General features: G+C 41.8%; 1 protein-coding gene across 4 annotated transcripts in view; it reads left to right on the top strand.

Moving 5' to 3' along the window:
* The first annotated feature begins 2,540 nt into the window (after nucleotides 1-2,540).
* sfmbt2 (Scm like with four mbt domains 2) overlaps nucleotides 2,541-14,249 on the top strand; it is a 52,745-nt gene continuing 41,036 nt past the window's right edge. For all 4 annotated transcript variants that reach the window (XM_052460280.1, XM_052460278.1, XM_052460279.1 and 1 more), the window contains exons 1-3: nucleotides 2,541-2,661; nucleotides 7,560-7,744; nucleotides 11,449-11,543. In XM_052460280.1, the coding sequence (XP_052316240.1) occupies nucleotides 7,654-7,744; nucleotides 11,449-11,543 (186 nt within the window). In that variant the 5' untranslated portion in view covers nucleotides 2,541-2,661; nucleotides 7,560-7,653. The remainder of the gene's footprint in view (nucleotides 2,662-7,559; nucleotides 7,745-11,448; nucleotides 11,544-14,249) is intronic.

The raw sequence follows: 14,249 nt of genomic DNA, 5'->3' as shown, positions 1-14,249 counted from the left end.
AATAACTACTCATTGGCTCAAAGTGGAATCCCTCAAAGCCTTTCAAGTGTTAATAAACAACACGGATTTTGAATGGCCTTTAGTTGGAGATTAAGGGGCTGTGTGGATTAGTGCCTTGTCATGAAGCCACTATTGTCCAGTTATGGAATGATGAGGAAGTTGGCATCTAATTAATTACTGATTAATTACTTATTCAATCAATAGCCATAGCCTGCGGGTTTGCAATAGGCCTATGGCATTTCATTCAATCCAATGGTTTATGATAGGCCTACTCCATGGTCATTGTCAAGGCAGGCTAGATTAATTTGGGAGTTGTTGAGATATAGAGACAAACCATCACTTTTCTTCTGACTGGCACACAGACAAAGGGTAGTGGCCCGTGCAATGCATGCGTCGCACGTGGGGGATAATCCGTTCCCCCGCGCACTTGTTAAAATCTCTTCTCTGGCAGATTAAACCGCGCTCTACAAACCAACCATCTGTCACCAGCACCTCACCACCACGTGCACATGCACACTTCCCTCCACGGGGATGGACCCGGAGGCGCGAAGCCGCGGAGAGGCATTCGCTTCACCAGAGGGGTGCGGATGAGGCCGGTGGTGGCTAGGCAACTCTATTCGGTAGGCCTATTTTTTTTGTTTGAGTTGCAAGTGGAAGATGATGCTCATTCATTCTAGCACTGTTAAGGGATGATGACAGCCGAAGGAGGTTGCAGGATTTCCCAAAATCATGATCCAACAAGTAGGTCTATATTGCGCAATTTAGATTTTGCATTATTGTTCCGCAAGTTAAAACAATTGATTTACTCACCGTATGGCCTAAAACCTCCACCATACACTGTTGAAGCTATAGTTTTCAAACAATCATACAGAGTTTTAATGTACATTTATTTGGTCAAAAGAATATCCTCATAAGATATGATACCCAGTTCAAGACAGTTTAAAATGTGTTCTATTTTATACCCTTATCATGTCTGTCTAGTCCCATTCAGTTGGCGAGTGGGCCTACACACGCTCTACCACTAGAGGATAGTATTGACTACAGTAATGCTTGAACGCTACAACAATTATTTGATGAAATTGTTCATCTTCCGAATAGAGTAGCCATGGTAAATATGTGTCAATAAGTGAGAGCAATAAAATTAGTCACTTCAGTACATCAGGCATTCCAAAAAATGTAACAGGACAATAGGCCTGCTTCTAATGCAATATCCATTGAATGCAATGCTTTTGTTACATAGTCATGAATAAACCCTGGTCATATTATGGTTGATAATACAATTCAATTAATGGAAACTTAAAATGTTCATGCCTTGCTGAGTTGCCTTCAATTCGGGACTTTGGACACATGGGCCGAACTGGGACCATATGAAGCCCTTGTACCCCAATTTGCTTCTGGACCACATGAATACAAGGGTTTGGTTGACTGACAGAATGATCATGAGATACTTATCAATGAATATCAATGGTTTTATCTCATGTAGGCTACTCTTAAGTGTTTTTATAAAGTGCATAAACGTTTTCAGTTTTCAGTCAAGCGGAAACAGTTTCGACTTTATGCACTAACATGACAAAAACAACACAAAACGAGCTGTTAAAAAACGATACCTTTTTGACTTATCTTTTAAATGAATATCATGAAATAAATACTACTTCTGTGCAGTATGTGACACTGAATTCCCTCAGTGACACTGAGTCTCTCGTGCACACTAAACTTTGAGTTACGTTTCATTATATGTTGAATATTATATTTTTTTTATAAAAACACACAATCAACCGAAAGAAAAGGTTAGTATGTCAAGACACGACTGTAACAGTCAGAAACAGTGCCAATGGAATTCTCAAAGAAGGGGGTAGCACATGCATAGGCCTACACGTTCGTTCATTTATTTGAAAGTCAAATAGTTGTTAGACAAGCATTTTTGGCTCCAGGCTTAAACAGGTTTTATCTTTGACTATAGAGTATGCCTATTGACTTCTGTTGGGATTTGTGTATTGGACACTTATATTTCACATGAAAAAACAACCTTAATATAATATAGCCTATATTCCCATTTTTAAAACAATGAAACAATTAGTCTCGACAATAAAAAACGTATTCGGAAATGTCATTACATCTCAGTGCTAGAAGGGTCACTACAGACCCTGGTTCGATTCCAGGCTGTATCACAACCGGCCGTGATTGGGATTCCCATAGGGAGGCGCACAATTGGCCCAGAGTCTTCCTGGTTAGGTTTTGGCCGTGGTAGGCCGTCATTGTAATTACGATTTTGTTCTTAACTGACTTGCCTAGTTAAATAAAGATACAATAAAAAAAAATGGTTCAGAAGTGTAAAAATAGTGGCTTCATCATTGTGTAAACACACTGGTAACAATATCTATGTGTTGTGTATTTCAGCTATGAAAGACCGAGGGGTTAAAATATGGGGGTGGGTAGTCTACTTCGACATTCTATTTATAATTGGCAGAAAAAAATTCGTAACTGCACTAAAGGTCATTGAAGGAGTTGGCTTGAAAATAATCTGAAGATTTTTTGGACATGCGCAGATGTGGGATGCCATATTGGAACGATCTCTGTGCTGTGCAGTTGGAAGACGTCGCTCGCTGGCTTCCACCGAACGAAAAAGGCTCGCAAATTAGACGCGAAAAAAACATCATTAAGGTAAGACAGGTGACAGGTTGACGCTTCTTTAAATATTTATGTAGGTTACTAATCCAGAGCCGTCGTTTTCTCGACGAAATATCTACCGTGAAAGGTTTTTCCTGGCTAAAACCTTTAACCATTCCTACTCGAGGCTGTTTCTCTAGAAACATAAATACTGGCGCATTCAGGAGCCAAGTTGTACAAAGTGTTTTTACGTGCGTAATTATAGCTTTCACATGCGGTTAGAACGTCGCTTCGTGGCACTTTCAATTTAGTTAGTATGATTGTTTTTCTTTATTTAATATAAACCTTGATGCGAAAATAAATTGGTTACATAAACATTTATTTTAATGCTTGCCGTGCGTAGGAAAAACACATTTCAATAAGCCTGATAAATGAATTTCCATCTAACGGTCTGCTTTCCACTAAAAACGATAAAATAGTGAAATACTCATAAATTCACACCCCTGACTTCATTTTAAATGTTCATATTTACAGTTGAAACGTGTAGGTGTGTCACATTTTTCCCCACACATAGGTGCGCAAAGGCATCGGAAAATACCGGACATTGCCAATATGTCAAACCACTTTCAACATGGCGGGTTTTGGTGTGTAAAAAACTGCATGTAAAATCTTTGAATGAGGAAAAAATAAAATTACTGCAGTTAACCGTCCAGTTTCAGTTTCTTTTGATGCGCATTAACAAGCTCTAATGAATTAAATTGGAAGTAGACGTTTAGCAATACTGTTAGAGTTTTTTTCCGCTGCAATACTTTGTGTGCAAAGTACATTAGCGAAGTGCCATATACAAATGAGTGACTGTGTAACGCACTGAGAGGACGTCGGCGACACCCGTATCCCACAAATGCACAGTACGCCTAGCTACATTTCCTGTTTCACTTTATCAGCATTAGCAGTTACAATCAAACATTTTTATCGTTATTTAGTAGACATAGAATAATGGTCTGATGAGCGGTTCCGTTTGTCTTTTTAATCATCCATCAAGGTTTTAACATCCAATCTTGATGATTGTAAAATTGCACGAGGTAATTCTCCCAATCCGACGTTATGCCAAATTTGTATGATGAAGTTGCTAATTGGGTTAAACCGCGCATATATCAATTTAATTATTTATTTTTTATTGCGGGCGGTCAGCAAATCCGGAGTTGAGCTGCGCATTATTCTGATGATCCCTCTGCGGGATTACATTCGGCTCCATAATGAATATAAAAATAAAACCACGTTACCGAATGAACAGTGATGTGCATTTGCACTCTCATGCGTATTCAGGCTGCCTATTGCTATAAAACCCTAAAACATACGGCAGGTCGGGGGCTCTCATATGTGAGCTCGTTTTGCCTTGGTACTGGTGTAGCCTAGATGGAATGGAAGTAAGCAACATCATGGAGAAGATCTCGCCTCTTTACAGTAAAACCTTATGAAGTGTCCAGGGATCTGGTATAGGGGTGTAAAGATGATCAAGGATGCATGGTTATTGATGGTTTTATTCATGTGCTCCTCAGCGCCGTTCATAATCGATCTTTTGAAAGCACTTGCCATTGTATGTAAATGTCCCTGATAAGGTTCTAAAGGAAGAACAGATAAAATATTGATGGATTGGCTCTGCTTTGTGAGTGAAGACAGAGAATTTGATTAGCCAAGAACAACTTACATTATTGACACATCTTTCAAGGTGATTTACATAACAAAGTGATATGGAAAACGGCTGTAATTAAGTCACCAGGCCAAGATTGTGACTTGACATCGTCAGTTCAAAGGTGTCTGCTGTAGTTTCAGGTGAAATAATGGCAACATCCTCAGGCTAATTGTGCATGGGAAGTGTCTGGCTGACTAGATTCATTGCAACGTAAAGAAAGCCACATTTCGTTTTCTCCACTATGAGTTCAGTGAGGTGTGTGGATGAATGAATCACAGGAGTTTAAAAAAAAAACAAGTTTTTCTTTTTTTTTTGACCAGATCATGAGCAAATCAATGTCTGGAGGAGAGAAAATAAGTCAGCATAACAGACACAATGTGCAAAAAAGCTGTCCAGTGATTGGCCTACATCGGACGTTTTTTCTTCAAAGAAGATAAAGATATATTATACAACATGACATTTGGATTAAGATCCAACAAGATCCATTTCCATCTATTTTCGATTATTTTTGAGTTTATGGAAAATGTTAATTATATAGACCTTCTGATGTGATGTTACTCAGACAATAGCTTGATGCTGGAGAAGTTGCCTGAAGCTGCTGTTGTAGGCAGTAGGCTGCCCATTAGTATGTTTTCTCATTGCCACTGTGCATTGTGGCCTGTCTGCCTGGGGCAGTTGTTTGCTCTTCAGTCTTTTAAATATCTCAGTCAGCTGATCTCACACAGCATCACAGGCTGTGTAATAAGGAACACACCAGGCTAGATGAGCCATAGAGACAAGACACTATAGTATTCTGATATATTATACTAATACATCATACTGATAAATCATGAAATCTTTCATTGGATGTGATATTGTGGATTACATAGTGAGTGATCAAACAGAAGTGTAGAAATCATTGAGAGATATCGTTACTCTTCACAGGATAAATGGTCAAATATTGATATCTACAAACAAAAACATGACGGGTGATGAGGAAGGACACACCCAGCCCAAATAGTGTTAGTTAATCTGTTAATTCCCCATTATGTCTTTCAATTGTCCTGGTTGGGGTTTTAGAGAAAGGCAGCTAAGGGCCGGCGTGTGGTGTCTACTGGACTCATCAGGGCTAACCCATAACACCCCCCCCACCATCTCAATCTGATGAGGCTTTAACCAGGAAAGACCTGCGTCTCAGATTAACACACAGATCAGCCTAATCCCCAGGATCCAATCTGGGCTGCTCACTGGGATGCTGGGGACCAGTATGGACCAATATGTTTTAATTTAGTGGTTTAGTTAGGCTGATTTTATTTTATTTTATTGTTTTAACTATTAGTATCATATTTTTTTTACTTCCGAATTGTACTGCCTGTGTAAACGCAGCCTTAGATCCTCCTGACTGAATGCTATAATAGTGAACATTTTCAATTTAAATCAGTGAGAACTTTTCTGGGATAAGTGACCCTCTGTGAGACAAGTTGCTCGGTTCTCTAAATCTGTGATTTTCTCTGATTGTGTCCTAGACATTGTGGTTTATACTACATTTGAGTTATTTAATGGACCTTGTTGCCTGTGATCTCTGATAGTTTATGGTCTGTAGTCAGATGGATCCTATGTTTGAGTCCCGGAGGATGTGGACTATCAGACAGAGTGGAGAGGGACAGGGGGCAGTGTCATGTGAGTCCAATTAGACCAGCTTGTTGTTTACGCTATGGATAGATGTGTGTTTGGATCCCTGCGTGACGGAGGACACGTTCAGAAGGATTTACATGTCGTGAAAGGACACAGCTATGCAATGAAGCAACGAGTTGATTTCAATGCATTGCCAATTATGTTCCTCCTGTTATAAAAACGCATGATGACAAGCACATAACATTGCCTATTGCTCTTTTGAATGGGGATTTGAATGCTGAGGCAAATTTGCGAAGTCTGCAGAGAATTGTTTTTGTGTATAAGTTTGATTGAAGGGAATTGGTATGAATCTGCTCTATGAATCAGTGTTAATTGAACATTTGATGGAAGTGTGTGCAGTTGCAGTGAGTCATTGCGGAGGCTGAGCGAAATGGCAGTTATCCCAAAATATCCCAAAATGTAACCATGTGATCTGGGAAAGAGACAGAGTGGGAAAACAATAGGAACCTATTTAGTTTGTTTTCCTCTAAGACCTTTAAGATAAAGCAAAAGTATGAGTAAATTATGACTAAGCGCTATGAATCCTTTCTGAGCGATTTTAAGCCATTTTAAAACACCTCTTCTTCCGTAATGGTTTATGTAACGCTGAGCTCTGTGGCATGGTTTTATGCGGTTCTGCTGTGTCAGTCCTGTTCTTCAACCTTATTTCAACTGTGATTGGTTATCTCTTGTGGCTGAAGAGCTGTGCTGAGGTATGCAAATCCACGACAGCAGAAACTGCACATTGCTCTCGTTGACTGAACCAAGCAGAGGCACACAGTAGAAATGCACTGTGCTGAGCAGGTATTCTATGCTGTACAAGTATAATGAGTAGAACAGAGGCTGTTCCGTCTGCACGGTGGGCTGGTCTGTAGGCAAAACATCTCCTTTTCTCCAACAGAGAATTAGTGAACAAGTTCAATCAGGAGAAACGACAGGGACTATCCAGTCGCGGTACATTTTTAATGACCTAAAAAAAAATGACATTTCTACCTTTTTTAGATTTTGTGGCATAGTGAAAGTTAAGATATCAGACAGGGGAGGTGATGTAAATAATTACTCTGAGCAAAATAGAATGTCTTTGGATGTTCACCCTCCATACATTTCCCAAAAGGTCTTAATGATGAAATACATGTTGTAAATGTAAACATGAATTCATGTCCCCTATTTCAGATTACTCTGATGTTTTTCTTGCACTGTACCCAATGATTTATGAAAACTTGCTCTGTGAGTCGATGTGCTCATTGTGGCTTGGCAGATGTGTTAAATGCGTTTTATGTACACTATTTATGAAATGCACATTGTTCGACTCCAACCACATTCGTTGCCTGGAACGAATGTGGGTGGAGCTATGTCTACATAAAGGTGCTAATAAATACAAAATTAAACTCACAAGCCCTGACGAAGGTCGTGAGGCCGATACGTAAAGCTTAATAACGAGCAGTGATGCTATCAAGAGCAGTGTGCGGGTTTCTTAATTTTTCTCATCTGTATGGTCTGGAATTAATGCCTCTATTGTCTTTCGTTATAGTGGTCATTGTTTAGATGGACATGATATGGATTTTAATGCTCCATTCCTACTTAACTCCTCCTTTGTGTGACACAGTGGAGGAATGAGGGAGATGCAGTGAAGACTGAGAAGTCTGAAGACAGACGGACAAAGGGTAAAAGGGTAAAGGTCACCAGGAAGAGAGAGCAGGATGCAGTCCCGCCCACAGGACAGGCCGTTGGCCCACTCCGTGGGGAAATCCCACAGCCCGGCCAATGGGAGAGATGAACGGGTGCACTCAGGTGAGGGATTTTACCTACACTTTTTAATCTTCTATCTCTTCCTCATTTTTTTGTCTTCCATTGTTTTGATGACACATGAAGGGCCCAAGCATTAATCTCCATTGTATCACAATCACAACAGGGCAGCCAATTTCCAATTTTTCCCATTCCTTTTTACATGCCACACCATTATTGACCTTCATCGAGGTCTCAGAATGCGTGTAGTGCAGGGCTATTTTGGGGGGTTTGGATTATTCAGCATGAATCTGCAGTAGCCACTGTGTCCAGCTGTGAGAGAATCTGGTCCAGTTTACCTGGTCATTGGTGTGGGGAAGTATGAGCTGACTGTGGAGTCATAGTTAGTTTCTATGTCATGGTTTTCCTGTGTTCACTTCCTTGTTCTGTTCAGCCCTACAAGGTGCTTCTTATCAGATAAACAGACTTGAAAAAAAGTGGAACTTGGATTAAAAGAAATAGAAAACCGGAAAGTTTTGTTGGGCGGACAGGAAAGAGGAAATACAACTCGCCTAGGAGCGTTTTCTCAACACCACGGTTGATCGAACATATTTTTTAATTATAAAACATATTTTAAAGGATTTTTCAAGTGATTTTCCTAATCTCAAATACGCTTGAATGACAAGGTTACTTTTTGTTAAAAGCAGCGTTCGTAACGTGACCCCTTTGAATCAGGTTGAGATGGACAGTGGAAGGTATGACGTCATAGCCTTTGTAAAGGTCTGGGGATGGGGAGTGTGAGCACACAAACACACACACTACTATGTGTAAGGGAGAAGAGCAAGCCTAGCAGATTCTTTTCAGAAAGCCCCCCGACTACAACAACCGGTAGTTTCTTCTCTCTCATTAGTGCAGGTTAAGTCCCACACACTAAGTCCCATGAGACACAGCCTAGAGAGGAGAAACCACACAGCAGGAACAAGAGATGCAGATTCTCTCTCTCTCTCACACACACACACACACACACACACACACACACACACACACACACACACACACACACACACACACACACACACACACACACACACACACACACACACACACACAAAAGACACATTATACCTTGTCCAAGTAACAGTCTCCCACGGGCAAATTAAACCGTTCTCACCTTGAGGAGAAACATTAGTGGCATTACGTAAGACCTGGAACACACACACACACACACACACACACACACACACACACACACACATAAAACTCATTAAAGATCAGATACATTTTCAAGTGACCTAATTTTGAATGCTTGACAAGAGACTAAACTTAGTTTCAGCTGGTTCCTGCTGTGTTCTTTATAAATGTCCTTCCCCATAGATTTAGAAAAATGACATTGGTGTGTGATCAGATCTCACCCCGCTTGTCTCGTTAAATCTGTATGTTTTGTTTATGCTTATTACGACGTATCAGTTTACACAGTGACTTTGATCGTTGCAGAATGAAGGCGTACACATGTTTTTCCCCACTCCACACAAACTGTATTCCACTCGACTCTTTCGCTCGGGACTGAGGACATATACTGTTTTATTTACAACATTATTCCTATTGCCCTTTCTCTGCTGCATTGTCATTTATTCTCATTTTATTTCTCCTTTATTTTGACAGGGAATCCATGCTAAGACCAAGGTCTCTTTTCCAGATGAGCCCTGTTTAGCACAAGAATACACGTAAAATTACAATATACACATTAAACTACACATCAATATACACATTAAAATATACGTTATTACACAACAATACATGAAAAGCAAAACACAATCATAAAAAAACACATTATCCAGAAAAACAGGTCCTCTAATAGCTGTCTGTAGTGCCCTAGAGGCAAAAATTCCTCCAGTTTTAAAGTACTTTGGGGATCAGATCTACCCAACTCAGTGGGGATCGAAGGGCTCTCCAGAGTTCGCCATCCCCGAGACCGGGTCTGGTATCTCATACTTCTATAAGTAACGGTGTAACGGTTGCGGATTTGGGGTCACGGTTCAGTTTCAGTACAGCGGAAAATGAAATGCCATTCTCAATGTTCAGCATTCACAATGTTCCTGGCGTTGTCTGTTGTGACAGGATTGTTATGTTGGGCCTGTCGGTTTTCCATTCTGATGCTGCGTTTGTAACCATGTGGGAGGTGGAAATATACCAGTTGTGAAGTCGTAAATACCAGTTGGATGCGTTCATGTTATTTGAACTCGCTGATAAATGCAGATTGGCTAATGGCCAACAAGCTGTGTCAACTATAAACTGAAAGTACAACCATCATGCTTGTTAAACAAATTATAGAGTTCAAAAACCACCTAATGGATTTATTTGAACTGCAGAAAATACTGTTTTAAAGGCCATTTCCTTACTAGGTGACGTCAGAGGTCACCATGTCGGAGAAGTGGGTGCTCAGGATGATAGACGAGTCTCCCCACTAGTAATTAACACTTCCCACTTGGTTACGAACGCACCATGACACTGCCTCCTTAAGTGCCAGATGCACAGTTGTGACTCTGATGAAGAGGGCTTGTCTGTAGCATGGGACATCAACCATTCCCGGGGTAATGTAATGGGCTGTCACTGTTAAGTGCCTTCACAGTGTGCATTGGCCAATTCATTGAGAGCTTTGGCTTGCTTACATGGAGCAGAGACCTGTTTGCTGAAATGAGTGCAAGAGGGAAGTTTGTAACGTGGCTCGAGCATTGTCACTAGGTGCTGAATCCCTCTTGTTCTCAACCACCGAGAATGGGCGCATATTTGCGGCTGTTAACCAAAGACTCAAAAAATATCAACAAAGTCTACCTATATCACTCCTGTCATTTCGTTGGCCCAGTCAGAATCAGCTGCCAAGGAATGCTTGAATGCAGAGGTGAGACGATGTTATGTTTCTTTGCGTTTCCGTCGGTATACTGGGGTGATGTCAGCGTATGTGAGGTGTTGGCACCTGCAGAGGCTATTCTCCTTGAGCAGTGGCTACATACGGTTTTATCCACAACTCTCTGTCCATCGGCGTGGTAATCTACCGGGAAGCCAAACTGTTCGCAAACTGGAGATTTAAACGATGCTGGAGGATCCCCCAATTCAGGTTTATGGCGCCTCATCAACGACAGTTTGAAATGAGCCAATTAAGATTTAAATTTACAGCGTGCACATAGGCTCAAGTTGTTTAAATGGGATAGACTGGAGAAGAAAATCCAGCTCGGATTTACTGAAGAGACATGAGCCTAGGCATTTGAATTGGACATTTTATTAATTTACCAGACTCTGTTATCCAGATAAATGTACAATAGTGAGTGCATGCATCTTTCCACATACTGGTCCCCCATGGGAATCGAACCCACAACCCTGGCGTTGCAAGCGCTACTGAGCCACACGGGACCTCTCAAAGCCTATAGGGCTAGTGTTTATTTTATTTGATGTATTCATTCGGGTTCACAGTGAGAACCAAACTTTAATTCAGAATGCAGGGATGTGTATTGCACCTATCATCTGCGATTAATGATGAAAACTGCATCCAATTGGCTTCGATACAGTGGCAGCTGCATTCATATAGACGATATCACCCTAGTCTATAAACCGGTATGAATGTCGACTGAATGATTTTGTTTCTGCTAGATAATGAAATAAAACATGTCGTTAAAGAGTGTGACGCTGTTATGCTTGTATTTATGGTGATTTTTAATGTTTTGTGACTGGGTTGGTGGCGGTCAAAATGATTGACGGGGCTTTCTTCCTATCAGACGCAGACTCCATGGAGGAAGAGGCCGACTTTAATTGGGAGGAGTACCTAGAGGAGACGGGGGCGACCGCGGCACCCCACACCGCTTTCAAACATGTGAGTGAGAAACACACGTTTACATTTCCATAACCCCCACAACATCTTGTAAATACTGTTGAATTAGTGGCAATCAGGCAAATCCCTTTAAACGTGTGTTTGAGTGAGAATGTACTTTAGCTAATGATGTTAAGCAGTGTAGTTAGGCTCATAGGCTCAGGCATGACTTACCTGCTGAAGACCACACTCAAATAGTTACATATTCATAGTCAGTGCTGTTCACCGAGACTCGCATACCAGAGATGGCATACCCTGCATCCTCATTGTTGCATCTGTGTGTTCAGAAAGTATTCAGACCCCTTGACTTTTTCCACGTTTTGTTATGTTACAGCCTTATTGTAAAATTGATTAAGTAGTTTTTTCCCCCTCATCAATCTACTCACAATACCCCATAATGACAAAGAAAAAATGGAAATATCACATTTACATTAGTATTCAGACTCTTTACTCAGTCCTTTGTTGAATTACCTTTGGCAGGGGTTACAGCCTCGCGTCATGGATATGACACTACACGCTTGGCACACTTGTGTTTGGGGAATTTCTCCCAGTCTTCTCTGCAGATCCTCTCAAACTCTGTCAGGTTGGATGGGGAGCGTTGCTGCACAGCTATTTTCTGGTCTCTCCAGAGATGTTCGATCGGGTTCAAGTGCGGGCTCTGGCTGGGCGCGCAAGGACATTCAGAGACTTGTCCCGAATCCACTCCGGCATTATCTTGACTGTGTGCTTAGGGTTGTTGTCCTGTTGGAAGGTGAACCTTTGCGGTCCTGCCCGCTCTGGAGCAGGTTTTTTATCAAGGATCTCTCTGTACTTTGCTCCGTTCATCTTTTCCTCGATCCTGACTAGTCTCCCAGTCCCTACCGCTGATTAACATCCCCACAGCATGATGCTGCCACCACCATGCTTCACCGTAGGGATGGTGCCAGGTTTCCTCCAGACATGATACTTGGCATTCAGGCCAAAGAGTTTAATCTTGGTTTCATCAGACCAGAGAATCTTGTTTCTCATGGTCTGAAAGTCCTTTAGGTGCCTTTTGGCAAACTCCAAGCAGGCTGTGGTGCCTTTTACTAAGGAGTGACTTCCGTCTGGTCACTACCATAAAGGCCTGATTGGTGGAGTGCTGCAGAGATGATTGTCCTTCTGGAAGGTTCTCCCATCCCCACAGAGGAACTCAAGCGCTCTGTCAGAGTGAACATTGGTTTCTTGGTCACCTCCCTGACCAAGGCCCTTCTCTACTGATTGCTCAGTTTCGCCAGGAGGCCAGCTCTCGGAAGAGTCTTGGTGGTTCCAAACTTCTTCAAGTTAAGAATGATGGCGGCCACTGTGTTCTTGGGGAACTTCAATGCTGCAGACCTTTTTTGGTACCCTTCCCCAGATCTGTGCCTCGACACAATCCTGTCTTGGAGCTCTACGGACAATTCCTTCAACCTCATGGCTTGTTTTTTTTGCTCTGATATGCACTGTCAACTGTGGACAGGTGTGTGCCTTTCCAAATCATGTCCAATCAATTGAATTTACCACAGGTGGACTCCAAGTTGTAGAAACAGAGTCTGAACACTTTCCCAATGTGCTGTACACAGTGCATGTCTATTTTGGCATCATACACACTTACATTCATGTGACATTTAGCATTGAACACAACCCACACAATTACTCAGAGATTGACTCAAGCTCCATGGAAGTTGTAAAAGTACGGAAAAAGGCACGTATCCCTTAAACTCAACTCTGGACCTGGTAACCAGCACGTACCACAGCGGGTGTTCATTGTTCCCCTCTAAGGGACTGATTTTAGACCTGGGACACCAGGTGGGTGCAATTTAATGATCAGGTCGAACAGAAAACCAGCAGGCTCTGGACCTCGTCGGGTAAGAGTTGAATACCCCTGCCTTGTATGTTACAGTACTCCCCAGTCTTGCCTGGTGTAGTGTCAGACTGCCAGTAGTAGTAGTGGAGCCTGATGGAACAGCTATCTTAAGGAGGCCTGCCACACAGCTGCAGGGGACGATGGGAAAAGAGAATGCATAAGTAATCCTACATAATGTAGCGGAAAGAAAGGAGTGTACAGTATGGAAGTAGACTTTCAGTGGGTTTAATGGCGTTGACTGATTTCATAGATGTCAGTTCAAGCGGGCTCAAGCTCTGTGTGTGAACTGAAGTCCGCGAGGTGTGCTCTGATGTGATTGCCCGGTTGGACACATGAAAGATGATCATATTTGAATGGGAGTGTTTTTGGTAAGTGGATTGAGTCACAGGAAAAATAGCATGATTTGCCCTGAAAATGTGATTCTGTGAAATAGTGAAATAACTCTCATGCTCTCAACAGACCTAGTGCCAATTGAAACAGTGATTCCTTGTGGGCTTGCTGTCTCTCTCTCGTGGTCTCTCTCTCTCTCTCTCTTGCTGTCTTTCTCTCTCGCTGTCTTTCTTTCTTTGTCTCTCGCTCTCTCTTTGTCTCTGTCTCTCTCTCTCCGCCTCTGCCTCTCTTACATAAGCCATCCAGTGTGATACAGCATATTTGATTTGTTTTTCTCAGGAAGTCATGAGGCCATTTGCATTGTTTTTAGTTCTAAGATGTTGGCTTTTCTCCAGTAACACAGGCCGTGTGTGCACGTGCGTGCATTTGTGTGTTGTGTTTTATATAATGGGTTTTAGATATGTGTGAGTGCAGCCTGGGGCTATGGTTGAAACATTACATTATCCATTTCCTGG

Source organism: Oncorhynchus keta, chromosome 13 (genome assembly GCF_023373465.1).
Source record: "Oncorhynchus keta strain PuntledgeMale-10-30-2019 chromosome 13, Oket_V2, whole genome shotgun sequence".
Lineage (NCBI taxonomy): Eukaryota > Metazoa > Chordata > Actinopteri > Salmoniformes > Salmonidae > Oncorhynchus > Oncorhynchus keta.
Note: the sequence above shows the minus strand (reverse complement) of the source record. Positions and strands in the feature narration are given on the sequence as shown.